The sequence below is a fragment of the Erpetoichthys calabaricus genome, chromosome 15, assembly GCF_900747795.2.
Source record: "Erpetoichthys calabaricus chromosome 15, fErpCal1.3, whole genome shotgun sequence".
NCBI lineage: Eukaryota > Metazoa > Chordata > Cladistia > Polypteriformes > Polypteridae > Erpetoichthys > Erpetoichthys calabaricus.
In genome coordinates, this window is record NC_041408.2 from 84,265,517 (window position 1) to 84,279,988 (window position 14,472).

The window sequence follows — 14,472 nt, forward strand, 5'->3', positions numbered from 1 at the left end:
AGATGTGTTTTTTAGTCACGGGTCTACACGTAGCGCTGGTGTTGCCATTGGTGTATCTAAACAAATGTGTCCGGCATCGGTGTCTGCCTACGAAGTGATAAAAGGGCGGCTGCTTAAAGTAAAGGTTGAAGTGGACAACAGCCGGTTGGTTTTTATTAACGTTTATGCTCCAACAATTGGCAGTGAAAGAGTGCGCTTTTTTAAATGTCTTGAGCGTACTTTATCAGAGTGTGACCTGGATGAATGTGTGTTTTTAGGTGGGGATTTTAACTGCACCCTTACTGATGCATTGGACAGAAACCATGCAGAACCCCACCCGCGATCTGCCAGAGAGCTGAAAGCGCTCATTGAGCGATATGAAGGATGTGTGGAGGGCCCTGAATGGGGGAGACAGGCAGTACACGTGGGCACAGGTGCGAGGTGGCACTCTTTCACTTGCCAGGCTTGATCGGTTTTATACTTTTAACCATCATCTTAACCGTTTTAATTCATGTGTCATTGTGCCTACAAGTCTTTCAGATCATGCATTAGTTACCTGCAATGTTCTTATGTCATCTTTAAAGTCAAAAAGCTCTCATTGGCATTTTAATGAGCTTTTATGTCAGGACTCCCATTTTTCAAATTGTTTTAGGTACTTTTGGACACAGTGGCGGGAAAGGATATGTCAGTTCTCTTCTCTGGGTCAGTGGTGGGATGTTGGTAAAGTGCAGATTCGCCAGTTCTGTCAGCAGTATACTCTGAATGTCACACGGAGTTTGAATGATTCTATGAAAGCACTGGAGGAAGAGATAACAGCACTCCAGCAGGACTTTGACTCCTCTAAGGGCAGTGAGGACCTGGACATGTTGAAAGTGAGAAAGGCTGCCCTCGCACAAGTGACTGATTATAAAGTCCAAGGTGCTTTGGTTAGAGCCCGTTTTCAAGCAGAAACTGAGTGTGATGCTCCAACCAAGTACTTTTTTGGACTGGAAAGAAAACAGGGCCAAAGCAGAATGATTCATTGTTTGCGTGACTCCTCTGGAAGTGAGATGACAAGCTCTTCTCAAATTAGGGCATTTGCTGTTGATTTTTATTCTAAACTTTTCTCATCTGAGCTGGTGGAACAGGACACTGCTTGTCTGGGTTTTACTAAGGGGCTGCCGCAGGTGCCAGAGGAGGAGTTACCAGCTTTACAGAGATGGCTTACCCTTGAAGAACTCTCACGGGCATTGGCAAGTTTAAACACTGGGAAAGCTCCAGGTATTGATGGACTTACTGTCGAATTCTACAGGTTGTTTTGGGAGATCATCGGACCAGACCTACTTGCGGATCTCCAAGAGTGCTTAGATAAAGGTCTCCTCCCCTTGAGCTGTAGAAGAGCTGTTGTTGCCCTCATTCCAAAAAAAGGTGATCTCTGTAATATTAAAAACTGGAGGCCAGTATCCTTGCTTTGTACTGACTATAAAATATTTTCTAAAGTGTTGGCTACAAGAATGAAGGAGGTTTTGGGGCATGTCATTCACACTGATCAGACTTACTGTGTGCCAAACAGGTCCATATATGATAACATCTGTTTTATCAGGGATACATTTGACATCTGTAAACTGTTTGGATTATGCGGTGGTCTAATTTCCTTGGACCAGGAGAAGGCTTTTGATCGGGTGGAGCATCAATACCTTTGCCGAGTACTAATGGGATTTGGTTTCCCACCCTGCTTTGTTTCCATGGTTCAGGTGCTCTATAGTGACATTCAGGGTGTACTGAAAATCAATGGTGGACTGAGCGCTCCTTTCAAAGTAGATAGAGGGATTAGACAGGGTTGCTCCTTGTCTGGCATGTTGTATGCCCTGGCTATAGAACCCCTGCTGATCAAATTAAGGAAAGTGGTGGGTGGACTGACTGTCCCTGAGTGTTCAGTGCCTTTGAAGGTCTCAGCATATGCAGATGATCTCGTAGTATTAGTTGCAAAACAACAAGATGTGGATGGGCTGGTATCCGTGCTGGATGAGTTCCAAAAGGTATCATCAGCTAAAGTAAATTGGACCAAGAGCTCTGCAGTACTATTGGGTAACTGGATGGGTCCTTTTCCTTCATTGCCATCTGGACTGAAATGGACAAGAGATGGAATTAAATACCTGGGATTACATCTGGGAGGCATAAACAGCGACATTAAGAATTGGGAAGGCGTTGCAGAAAAGGTCAGAAACCGTTTACAACGCTGGAGATGGCTACTTCCCCAACTGTCATATAGAGGACGGACGCTAATCATAAACAACCTTGTTGCATCTGCTCTATGGCACAGGTTGGCATGCCTGGAACCCCCACCAGAACTGATTACTGAAGTGCAAAGGGAGTTGATTAGTTTTTTTTGGAATGGGAAGCATTGGCTGTATCAAGGTATTTTGTACTTGCCCAGGAGTGCAGGAGGACAAGGACTGATGGACATCTGTAGCAGGAAAAATGCGTTCAGACTACAAACTCTGCAAAAACTGCTCTATGGTCATATGGCTGTGTCTTGGAAGCCACTAGCATGTGCTCTCCTGCGCCAAGTTGGCAACCTGAAATTGGACCGAGCACTTTTCTTAATGGTCAGTGATTCCTTTCCCATTGGTAATGTGTCAGACTTTTACCGGAGTTTATTAAGAATCTGGCAACAGTTGGACTGTCGGTTAGAGGAAAAATCCTTGAATTTATATTGGACTTTAGAGTTGCCAATTGTCTCTACCATGGCAGTAGAGTCAACATCTCTGAAACAACGCCTGATCAGGGCTGGTATTCTACAAATTAAAAATTTGATTCAACCACAGCTACTCAGTTGGCTGAGCCCAGAGATGGTGGCTGCAGCTTTAGGACTGAGTTCTGTGTGCACAGCAGAAAGATTTTTGCAGCAGATCTTTTTGAATATACCTTCAACAGCTAAGGATTTCTTGAAAGACTTTTTCAAAGCTACAGATTATCCAGAGCCTTTGTCTGCGTTTCCAAATTTGTTAATTAATGCCAATGAGAACATGATGGAGGAAAAGAACAGGAGAAGAACTAAATATCTTCCTTTTGACTCTGTGGAAGGGAAGGAGCTTTATAAAGTGTGTCCAGGCTCGATACCAGTCCCAACTATGCAGATACCCGGATACACCCTGGAGGGATAAACTGGGAGGGGTGGAGGGTGTCGGCCCCATTTGGGAAAGTCTGTACAGTCCACCATCGAATTAGAGAACTGGCGATCTGCAGTGGAGAATTGTTCATGGGATTGTGGCAGTTAACTCTTTTTTGTCTTTACTTAACTCCAGCATCTCAGAGATGTGTCCTTTTTGCCAACAGAGAGAGACTGTTTTTCACTGTTTTCTTTACTGTCTTAGGATTCAACCTCTTTTATCTGTACTTGGCAGTGTTTTTAAGGTTTTGGGTGTTTATTTTACCAATCAGGTTTTTATATATGGTTGTGCTAATGTGAGAGCAAAAAAGAATGTTAGTAGATTAGCGAATTTTTTATTGGGCCAAGCTAAGCTTGCCATTTATATCACCAGGAAGGAAAAAATTAAGAGTGACGGGGAGTCTGACTTGGTGGGGTTCTTTAAAGCACAATTAAAAATACGAATTTTATTAGATTTCAAGTTTTATAGGATGACCCACAATTTGCAAACATTTATAGAAAAGTGGTGTGCAGTGAATGCAATTTGTAAACTTGATAATGAGGAGTGTGTTTTTGTTTTGTGAATTACTTATTATGAATCTACAACAAATTACTCATTACTAGGTTACATAGGATGTTCTATTTTTTGTTGGTTTGTGGATTTTTGTATTGATTGTTGAATGTTTAATAAAAGGTATATTTAAAACTCTTTCTTTCTTTCTTTCTTTCTTTCTTTCTTTCTTTCTTTCTTTCTTTCCAATTAAAATCCATCCATCCATCCATTTTCCAACCCGCTGAATCCGAACACAGGGTCACGGGGGTCTGCTGGAGCCAATCCCAGTCAACACAGGGCACAAGGCAGGGAACCAATCCTGGGCAGGGTGCCAACCCACCGCAGGACACACACAAACACACTCACACACCAAGCACACACTAGGGCCAATTTTAGAATCGTCAATCCACCTAACCTGCATGTCTTTGGACTGTGGGAGGAAACCGGAGCGCCCGGAGGAAACCCACGCAGACACGGGGAGAACATACAAACTCCACGCAGGGAGGACCCGGGAAGCGAACCCAGGTCCCCAGATCTCCCAACTGCGAGGCAGCAGCGCTACCCACTGCGCCACTGTGCTGCCCATCCAATTAAAATGATTTATTTTAATAAATAGCTGTACAGGTGATGTAGAAACACCGCACAGGCACAATTTCTTTCTTTCTTTCTTTCTTTCTTTCTTTCTTTCTTTCTTTCTTTCTTTCTTTCTTTCTTTCTTTCTTTCTTTCGCCTAACGTAAATGATGTTGAGTGACTTTCTTTATGCCAGACCCAGGAGTACTTCCAGTGTCACCAGACAACAGCTTGGAAGCACTTCTGGGTCAGGCGGGAGGTTCCTTAAAGTAGGGATAACTTATCTCTGCAGCTCCCCCTAGTGGTACCCATGGAACACCGCAGGACTGTCTAGCTGGGCTGCAATTCCCAGCCTGCCCTGCAGGTATCCATACAGGCACCGTAGCCCAGGAGGACTGCCATCTATTGTGTTGGGGGAACAAATAGTCTGTGCAGTTGGTCTTCCATTAAAGTGGCCTCTGGACCAGCTAAGGGACCTTGAACCATCGGAGCCGGAATGCCAGCCCATGCCTGGTATCCATTACAGGTGTCATATTTGCTTGAGTGGTGGCTCTGAGGGTAGGGATCTGCACTGGCAATCGGAAGGTTGCCGGTTCGAATCCCGTAAATGCCAAAAAAAGGGACTCTGCTCTGTTGGGCCCTTCAGCAAGGCCCTTAACCTGCAATTGCTGAGCGCTTTGAGTAGTGAGAAAAGCGCTATATAAATGCAAAGAATTATTATTATTATGCATTATTTTGTGTTTTATATTTGCATTTAATATAGACCCCTTTGTAGACTTTGACCCTAAAGTCTTTTTTCCTGTTCATCAGTGTCAAAAAAGTGAAATTAAATCCACTGGGATTCAATGCTGTATTAAGATAAAATGTGAAAACTGCTAAAAATGTGAATCTCTTTCCTAGGCACCACTACTTTCGTCTAGAAGTTTAAGGTTTTAGCATGCTGGACTGCAGGGTGTGCTACCAGTTATGGTTTCAGCTCTTATTTCCAACGAAACTCACTCGGTGGTGCGACTGCTGATGGAAAACATAAGGCGTCCCTCCAGAGCCTGCTGGAACGCATTGATAATGAGTCTCTTCTGCGCAAAAGATGTTTAGATTGCCAACATTCTGTGACATATGTTTATTGCTTGGGGTTAATGGCTTAATTAACAGTCTTAATTGATTAATCTGTTCATTACGTTATTAATGAGTAAGGAAGCCAAAGTGCTGAACAAATTATGGCCTCTGATTCCAAGCTCTTAACGTCCGGGGTTTGATTCTCATTCAGCCCGCCACCTGCACGGTCACATGTCCTTTCACCATGCGTGCCATCCTTGTCCCTCGTTCCAGAGAGTGTGATGCCAAGGTGACGGGTACACAATGCCCTTTCTACACAGTAAACTCCACTGCATGCCCATGATGGAGCAAAATTGATAGCAAAGTCCAGGGACACAATTTGAAGAGAGACACTGTAATGACACCTGAAACCCCCCCGTGACATTTTAAAATGTAAACTCAGTAAGCACAATGAGGGACTGCTTGTTGAAAGAAACCATTGAGGTCTGTCCCTTGAGTGAGATGGCGGCACCAGCCATGAACAAGGAGTGTGGAAGAATACTTTTAGGGTAACAGAGCATTCATCTTAAAGAAGTAGCATAAAGGGTTAATAAACGTGGGAAACCAAATAAAGGTCAAGTGAACAATAACATGTACACAGAAATAGAAGAGTTGGTTTAGGAAAAATACGGAGATGGTCAAGTAAATAAAGAAGGTACCAGAAGAAAGGCTGAGGTAATATAGAAAATGTACTGAAGGATGACGAAGAAATCAGCAGATGTCCTATAAGCGAGAATGGACAGAAATCTCAAGGGTGGTAGCACAACTCAAAAGGTATAAGAAGAACCAGAATATTATAATATAACAGACTTTTATTCTATATACATATTTGGGTGTAAACCAACGAACTAACCAGAGTAAAATGTATGCATTGATTGACATTCTGTTTCCATCCATCCATTATCCAACCCGCTATATCCTAAGTACAGGGTCACGGGGGTCTGCTGGAGCCAATCCCAGCCAGCACAGGGTGCAAGGCAGGAAACAAACCCTGGGCAGAGCGCCAGCCCACCGCAGGGCACACACACCCACTAGGGACAATTTAGAATCGCCAATGCACCTAACCTGTATGTGTTTGGACTGTGGATGGATGGATAATATAATATAATATAATATCTGCGGTGGGCTGGCACCCTGCCCAGGGTTTGTTTCCTGCCTTGCACCCTGTGTTGGCTGGGATTGGCTCCAGCATACCCCCGTGACCCTGTAGTTAGGATATAGCGGATTGGATAATGGATGGATGGATGTGTTTCTAAACTGTTTTGGGACTCCCCAATGGGATGACACCCCGAAGAGCGTCCCGAAATGTGATCGCCACGTCTGTGGAAGACATGTTTATGTGTCACTGGGGTACCGCAGGCTCCCAGCACTGCAGCAGCTGGCCGCGAAAGCAAATCCAAAAAGACTGCAGTCGCACTATAAGCGACTACCGCCGATGGGAGATGCATGGCACATTATAAATGCTGGGGATGGCTCCAGCAGACCCCCGTGACCCTGTAGTTAGGATATAGTAGGTTAGAAAATGGATGAATGGACATCTTAAAAGCCAAGTGTACCGAACACATCCTGCAACCACTGCTGAACTTTAAAGGAGGACTGAAGAGGAAATCGCGGGCGTTCCCCTTGACGTGTGATGTCGAGCAATGCCGAATTTCCACTGTCAGAATGTGGATGGAGAAATGGACAACACCTTCATGAGGTTTTCTTCCAAACATAAGATGAATATTGATTACCATCATTGATTGCATGTCCTGTGCAATACATCTGACCATTAAAAGTATTTTGTAATGTGATTGTGCATTGAACGTCAATTGAAAATTTCCCTGTGCCACCCTGTATTTTCCACCAAACTGGTAGGCATGTTGTGTAAATCAAGTGGCGCTAACCTCCCAAAAATCCAGGTTGTAATGCGACAGAACAGGACAAACCCTGGTGGTGGTGGGGGGGGGAGTGGTTTGGGGGGTGATGGGGCTTTAATGGCTGGTGGTGATGATGATGATGAATGCGCAGTAGAAGGTGGTACAGACCTGGACAGAGAGCAATGTTGCACTGCTTAGTCTGTGTCTCTGGCCCATCACAAGCTCTGCCGCCGTACTGAGGGGGGATGCAGGCCCGCGTTCGTGTCCTCTGTCCTCTGCCGCAGGTGAACGAGCAAAGACTCCAGGGTGACCATTCTTCCCACACGCCGTGCACTGCAAAGAGATACAACCAGGGTTAGGTGCTTATGGCTGGAAGGCCAATTGTCATTCACAGACAGACACACAGAACGCATAGTTAGCCCATAACTCTGAAGACCTCATAAAGCAGAACAAGACAACAATGAAGGTGCTGTTAGTAAGGTCCAGGAGAGCAGACGGTGGTCACCCTGGAGATGTCCTCCAAGCAGGACCAGGAACAAGCTGTGGAGATAAGATACATGGATTTGATGCTTAAAAATGACACAGAACGTTAAGGAACTGAAGAGCCTCCATCTATACAGTCAAGTCAAGTCAGGTTGGGGAGCATGCACTGGTACAGCGTGGTGTCGCACCCATTAAAGAAAGAGATCCATACAGTAAACCCATCCATTATCCAACCCGCTATATCCTAATTACAGGGTCACGGGGGTCTACTGGAGCCAATTCCAGCCAACACATGGCGCAAGGCAGGAAACAAACCCTGGGCAGGGCGCCAGCCCACTGCAGGGCTACAGTAAACCCACTTAATCCAATTCAGGGACGTAGAGGACTGGAGCCCGTCCTGCAAAGCCAGCAAGCAACCCTGGGTGAGGAGACCAAAATCTCAAAACAACTGAAAGGCACCAATATTCCTAACATATGGAATTTGGGATAACAAAAAGAATTCTGGGAAAATAAAAATAAACCAAAATCTCAAAACAATTGAAAGGCACCAATATGCCTAACATATGGAATTTGGGATAACAAAAAGAATTCTGGGAAAATAAAAATAAACCAAAATCTCAAAACAATTGAAAGGCACCAATATGCCTAACATATGGAATTTGGGATAACAAAAAGAATTCTGGGAAAAAAATAAACCAAAATCTCCAAACAATTGAAAGGCACCAATATGCCTAACATATGGAATTTGGGATAACAAAAAGAATTCTGGGAAAATAAAAATAAACCAAAATCTCAAAACAATTGAGAAGCACCAATATGCCTAACATATGGAATTTGGGATAACAAAAAGAATTCTGGGAAAAAAATAAACCAAAATCTCCAAACAATTGAAAGGCACCAATATGCCTAACATATGAAATTTGAGATAACAAAAAGAATTCTGGGAAAAAAATAAACCAAAATCTCCAAACAATTGAAAGGCACCAATATGCCTAACATATGGAATTTGGGATAACAAAAAGAATTCTGGGAAAATAAAAATAAACCAAAATCTCAAAACAATTGAGAAGCACCAATATGCCTAACATGTGGAATTTGGGATAACAAAAAGAATTCTGGGAAAAAAAATAAATAAATAACGCCTCATTCAGACGTGGAACAGAACTCCACATAGTTACGGATCTGAACCTGGGAATTTGGAGTTGTGTGGCAAAACGTACAGTGGATTCAAAAAGTATTCAAGACCCCCTTCACTTTCGGCCAACTTTATCGTGCAGTCGTTTTACTTTTAAATGGACACATTTGCCTTCTTTGTTTTGTTATGCCCAGCAATCTACACTCCATAACCCATCATGACCACGTGAAGACATGTTGTCAGAAAAGGGGTCTGAAAAGTATTGAAAAAATTCAGAAGCAAGGCCCACGTGTCATGACTGGTGTGTCAAGAGGCCTTGGACGTCTAGTCAGGGTCACACCGATCTCAATGACAGCTCATAAGTTCGCTCCCAGAGGCCATTTTAACATAACAATTAAGGGCACCCCATGCCTTCAACTGAAATGAAGGATGGCATCTGTTTTGCTGCTCCTCTCCAACCATAGAAGTATTCAGACCCTTCCTTTGTAGAAACCCCCTTTGGCAGCAATGGCAGCTCTGAGTCATCTTTGGTGCGTCTCTACAAGCTTTGCACACCTGGATTTGGGCAGTTTAGACCATTCTTCCCTCTCAAGACTCCATTAGATTGGATGAGAAGCATCCGTAAACTGCTACTCCACTCCAGCATTGTCTGTCAGAGATTTGAGAATGGGATGAAGGGACAATGAATGACCCCTAAACATCCTCTGCCAATTAAAATGAATTCAAAAAGAAGTTCATTAGCTGCAAAAACAGGGTCACTAATTAAGAAAAGGGTGAGAATGAAAACCAGCAGCCACTGTGGCCCTCCAGGACCGGAGTTGGGGGACTCTTAGTTGTTTCTTTTTCCTTAATTATCAGCCAAACAATAATGAGACCCAAAATGAACTGCCACACAACCAGCTAACCACAGTATTTGAAAATAAAGAAAAGACGAAGGTCTCAGATAAGGCTGATCTGCTCAGGCCAACCTAAACATCTTGATGGTGTTCTTAGATAAAAACAGAAAATTCAACAGTTTTGAAAATGTCTGCTGTGACAGCAACAAGCCATGGAATTAAAGAACGGTTTTAATTCATGTCGAGACTCAGCACCTAATGAAGCAACAGGTTGGAGTTTCAGGCCCTGACTTAGGTGGTCTTCTGTTGGCTCCCTCACTTCACATTTCATTTCTGTATGGGTGCCATTTAAGGAAAGAAATGAAGAAATTCAGGGGAACAAATCTTAAAAAACAAGGCAATTAAAGAAGTTAATTAGCAGCCAAAACAGGCTCACTAAATAAGAAAAGGGTGAGAATGAAAACCTGCAGCCACTGCGGCCCTCCAGGACTGGAGTTGGGGACCCCTGATTCAGATGAGATGTAAAACTGAGGTCCTTAAAGATCATTTGGCATCCATTGTAAAAAGTAGGAGGGTATCCCGATGTCCTGGCTAAACTGCCCACCACAGCCTGGTCATTCTGGCCTCTGATTGGCTGTCTCTCTCACCACCTCATGTTTGGTGAGTGTACTGGTGCAAAAATGGCTGCCGTGGCATCATCCAGGTGGATGCCACACATTGGTAGTGGTTGAAGCAGCTCCCCCACTCACTGAAGCGCTTTGAGCAGTAAGGAAATTGCTATAAAAATGTAAAGAATTAGTTATTATTACTCAGTTTGGATGGACCGCCAAACTTTAGGAAACGTCTTCCATTACAGAGTGATTGATGTCCTTTCCAAACCGTTTCATCTCCTCGTCCCACCTCACCACCATTCAATCTCAGACGTCAACAGAGAGTTCCTGGGACGCCACGCTGTATGTTCTGCCACTAAGATGCAGTGTGAATTGTGGGACCTTCTATACATGGGTACACGTGTGCCTTTCTAAATGGCGTCCCATGGGTGGACTCCAATCAAGTTCTTAAAAACATCTCAAGGAGAATTAAAGCAGACAAGGAGGCACCTGGGCACAATCTGGAGGGCCACAGCAAAGGGGTTTAAATGCTACTGGGTAAGGAAGGGATTACTGGTTTTGATTTGGAATAAATTGGCAAACCATTCTGAAAACTGGTATGTCACACACGTACCACTTGGGAGACGAGGCTGAGGGTTTAACTGAGGGCAAAACACGAAGGTTGGGGTTGGCGAAGTGCACTAATGTCCCTTCTCCTGCTTCTACATGTCGCCAGAACAGAAGCCCACTTAAACCATAACCGGTTGGCTCCTTCATTCCCTTAATCCAGGGGTCCTCAACTCTGGTCCTGGAGGGCCGCAGTGACTGCAGGTTTTCATTCTAAACCCTTTTCTTAATAAGCGACCTGTTTTTGCTGCTGATGAACTTCTTTTCAATTCATTTTACCTGACTTGTTCTTGAAGACTCAGACCCCTTCATTTTTTCTTCTTCCTTAGTTAGCTGCCAAACAATTAATGAGATGCAAAATGAGCCAAAACAACTGGTGTCCATCATACAATATCTGAAAATAAAGAAAGATGGAGGTCTCGGGAATGCTGATCTGCTCTTAGAAAAGAGAAAATCCACAATTTCGGAAATGTCTGCTATTGCACAATGAGAGCAGCGACAAGCCATGGAATTAAAGAATGGGATTAATTAACGACAAGACTTGGCACCTCATTGAGCAGCTGGTTGGAGTTTGAGGCCCTGACTTAGATGGTCTTCTGTTGGTCCCTCATTTCACATTTCAGTTCTGTTTGGGTGCCATTTAAGGAAAGAAATGAAGCAACTCAGAGGAACGAATCTTAAAAATCAAGTCAATTAAAATGAATTCAAAAGAAGTTAATTGGCAGCAAAAAACAGGTCACTAATTAAGAAAAGGGTGAGAATGAAAACCTGCAGCCACGGCGGCTCTCCAGGACTGGAGCTGGGCACCCCTGGGTTAACCTAACCCCGCCCTCCTACTGACCTCACTTCCTGCTACAACCCTTATGGACACGCCTCTTCACCTCCTCCACCTAGAAAAGCGCCAAGTACCTTCCCTCACCCGCCTGTTCCGATATTTTGGACACCGAGCCAAAAATGACTCTGGAGTTACTGAGTTACGAATATACGGGGTTGGACCCCCAACTCTTTCTTTGTTTAATTGTTTCCTTTCTTATAAGGCATCACCAGGGGTGGCCTTAGGTACAGTTAGGTCCATAAATATTTGGACAGAGACCACTTTTTTCTCATTTTGGTTCTGTACATTACCACAGTGAATTTTAAATGAAACAACTCCGATGCAGTTGAAGTGCAGACTTTCAGCTTTAATTCAGTGGGGTGAACAAAACGATTGCATAAAAATGCGAGGCAACTAAAGCATTTTTTGAACACAATCCCTTCATTTCAGGGGCTCAAAAGTAATTGGACAAATTAAATAACTGGAAATCAAATGTTCATTTCTAATACTTGGTTGAAAACCCTTTGGTGACAATGACAGCCTGAAGTCTTGAACTCCTGGACATCACCAGATGTTGGGTTTCCTCCTTTTTAATGCTCTGCCAGGCCTTTACTGCAGCGGCTTTCAGTTGCTGTTTGTTTGTGGGCCTTTCTGTCTGAAGTTTAGTCTTCAACAAGTGAAATGCCTGCTCAGTTGGGTTAAGATCAGGTGACTGACTTGGCCATTCAAGAATTTTCCACTTCTTTGCTTTAATAAACTCCTGGGTTGCTTTGGCTGTATGTTTTGGGTCATTGTCCATCTGTATCATGAATCAATGTGACTGCATTTAGCTGGATTTGAGCAGACAGTATGTCTCTGAACACCTCAGAATTCATTCGGCTGCTTCTGTCCTGTGTCACATCATCAATAAACATGAGTGTCTCAGTGCCACTGGCAGCCATCACACTGCCTCCACTGTGTTTTACAGATGATGTGGTATGCTTTGGATGATGAGCTGTTCCACGCCTTCTCCATACTTTTTTCTTGCCATCATTCTGGTAGAGGTTGATCTTGGTTTCATCTGTCCAAAGAATGTTTTTCCAGAACTGTGCTGGCTCTTTTAGATGTTCTTTAGCAAAATCCAATCTAGCCTTTCTATTCTTGAGGCTTATGAGTGGCTTGCACCTTGCAGTGCACCCTCTGTATTTACTTTCATGCAGTCTTCTCTTTATGGTAGACTTGGATATCGATACGCCAACCCCCTGGAGAGTGTTGTTCACTTGGTTGGCTGTTGTGAAGGGGTTTCTCTTCACCATGGAAATGATTCTGTGATCATCCACCACTGTTGTCTTTCGTGGATGTCCAGGTCATTTTGCGTTGCTGACTTCACCAGTGCTTGCTTTCTTTCTCAGGATGGACCAAACTGTAGATTTTGCCACTCGTAATATTGTAGCAACTTCTCAGATGGGTTTTTTCTGTTTTCGCAGCTTAAGAATGGCTTCTTTCACCTGCATGGAGAGCTCCTTTGACCGCATGTTGTCTGTTCACAGCAAAATCTTCCACATGCAAGCACCACACCTCAAATCAACTCCAGGCCTTTTATCTGCTTAATTGATAATGACGTAATGACGGACTTGACCACACCTGCCCATGAAATAGCCTTTGAGTCAATTGTCCAATTACTTTTGAGCCCCTGAAATGAAGGGATTGTGTTCAAAAAATGCTTTAGTTGCCTCACATTTTTATGCAATCGTTTTGTTCACCCCACTGAATTAAAGCTGAAAGTCTGCACTTCAACTGCATCTGAGTTGTTTCATTTAAAATTCATTGTGGTAATGTACAGAACCAAAATTAGAAAAAAGTGGTCTCTGTCCAAATATTTATGGACGTAACTGTATGTGTTAACTGTGCACCTGCACAGGGCCGCCAAATCCCAGGGGCCGCCACGCCAATATGTATCCTCTTTAATAAAATCCCTGTGTGTGTCCAGGTGTCCGTGTGGGTGTCTTCTGGTGAAGTGAGCATGCGTGGGGCACGGTGCGATGCGTGATATTACTGTTAGGGAAACTTACAGGCGTTTTACGGAAATACAAACCAGTATTACTGCGAGAGGAAATTAAAGGTACACAATACAGTGACGCATATTACAGCCACATACAAGCCAGTATTACTGTCAGAGGAGATTAAAGGCATATTACCGACACTCACGCCTGTATTACCGCCAGAGAAAATTAAAGGTATATTACGGACGTACAAGACAGTATTACTGTCACAGAAAATTAAAGACACACAATACACGGCGGCAGCCCACGAAGAACGGTCAGCTCAGCAACTAAACATCAACAAAAGAAAGGCTGAAAGACAAAGAAAAATAGGACCAACAAAAAGAATGAGGTCAAAGTCCCTTGCCATTTAATATAGACTGTTCCTACAAATGTTAATGCACTACTGTCCTAGCGCCCGTTATTGTAACGGGCTAAATGACTAGTTGAATATAAAACACAAAGAGAAAATAACGACACAGCTGACGGCAATATGGCCGAAAAACATTGTGTTTCTTGTTAATTAGTACTCTGTGTTTACTAATGTCGCTCGAGTCGGAGCAGCAAGCTATATGTAGTATTATAACGTTCTGCCGTAATGAGAATATCACGGGCCGCCACTTGGTTTTCAAGTTACGGACACGCGCATATAGAAGAGAAGCTTATGCAAGTGGGCGAGTCGTCTTACAAGTTAATAAGATACCATATTGACATTGGCGGGCGAAGGGGGGCACCGATTCTTTCTCTGCCCAGGGCCGCCCCTGGCGTCACTTTGTAG

At 43.7% G+C, this 14,472-nt stretch overlaps 1 protein-coding gene across 4 annotated transcripts in view; it reads right to left on the reverse strand.

Moving 5' to 3' along the window:
- The window catches only part of adgrb3 (adhesion G protein-coupled receptor B3), an 872,307-nt gene that overhangs the window by 485,688 nt on the left and 372,147 nt on the right, over nucleotides 1-14,472 (reverse strand). For all 4 annotated transcript variants that reach the window (XM_051919125.1, XM_051919127.1, XM_051919124.1 and 1 more), the window contains one exon: nucleotides 7,357-7,521. In XM_051919125.1, the coding sequence (XP_051775085.1) occupies nucleotides 7,357-7,521 (165 nt within the window). The remainder of the gene's footprint in view (nucleotides 1-7,356; nucleotides 7,522-14,472) is intronic.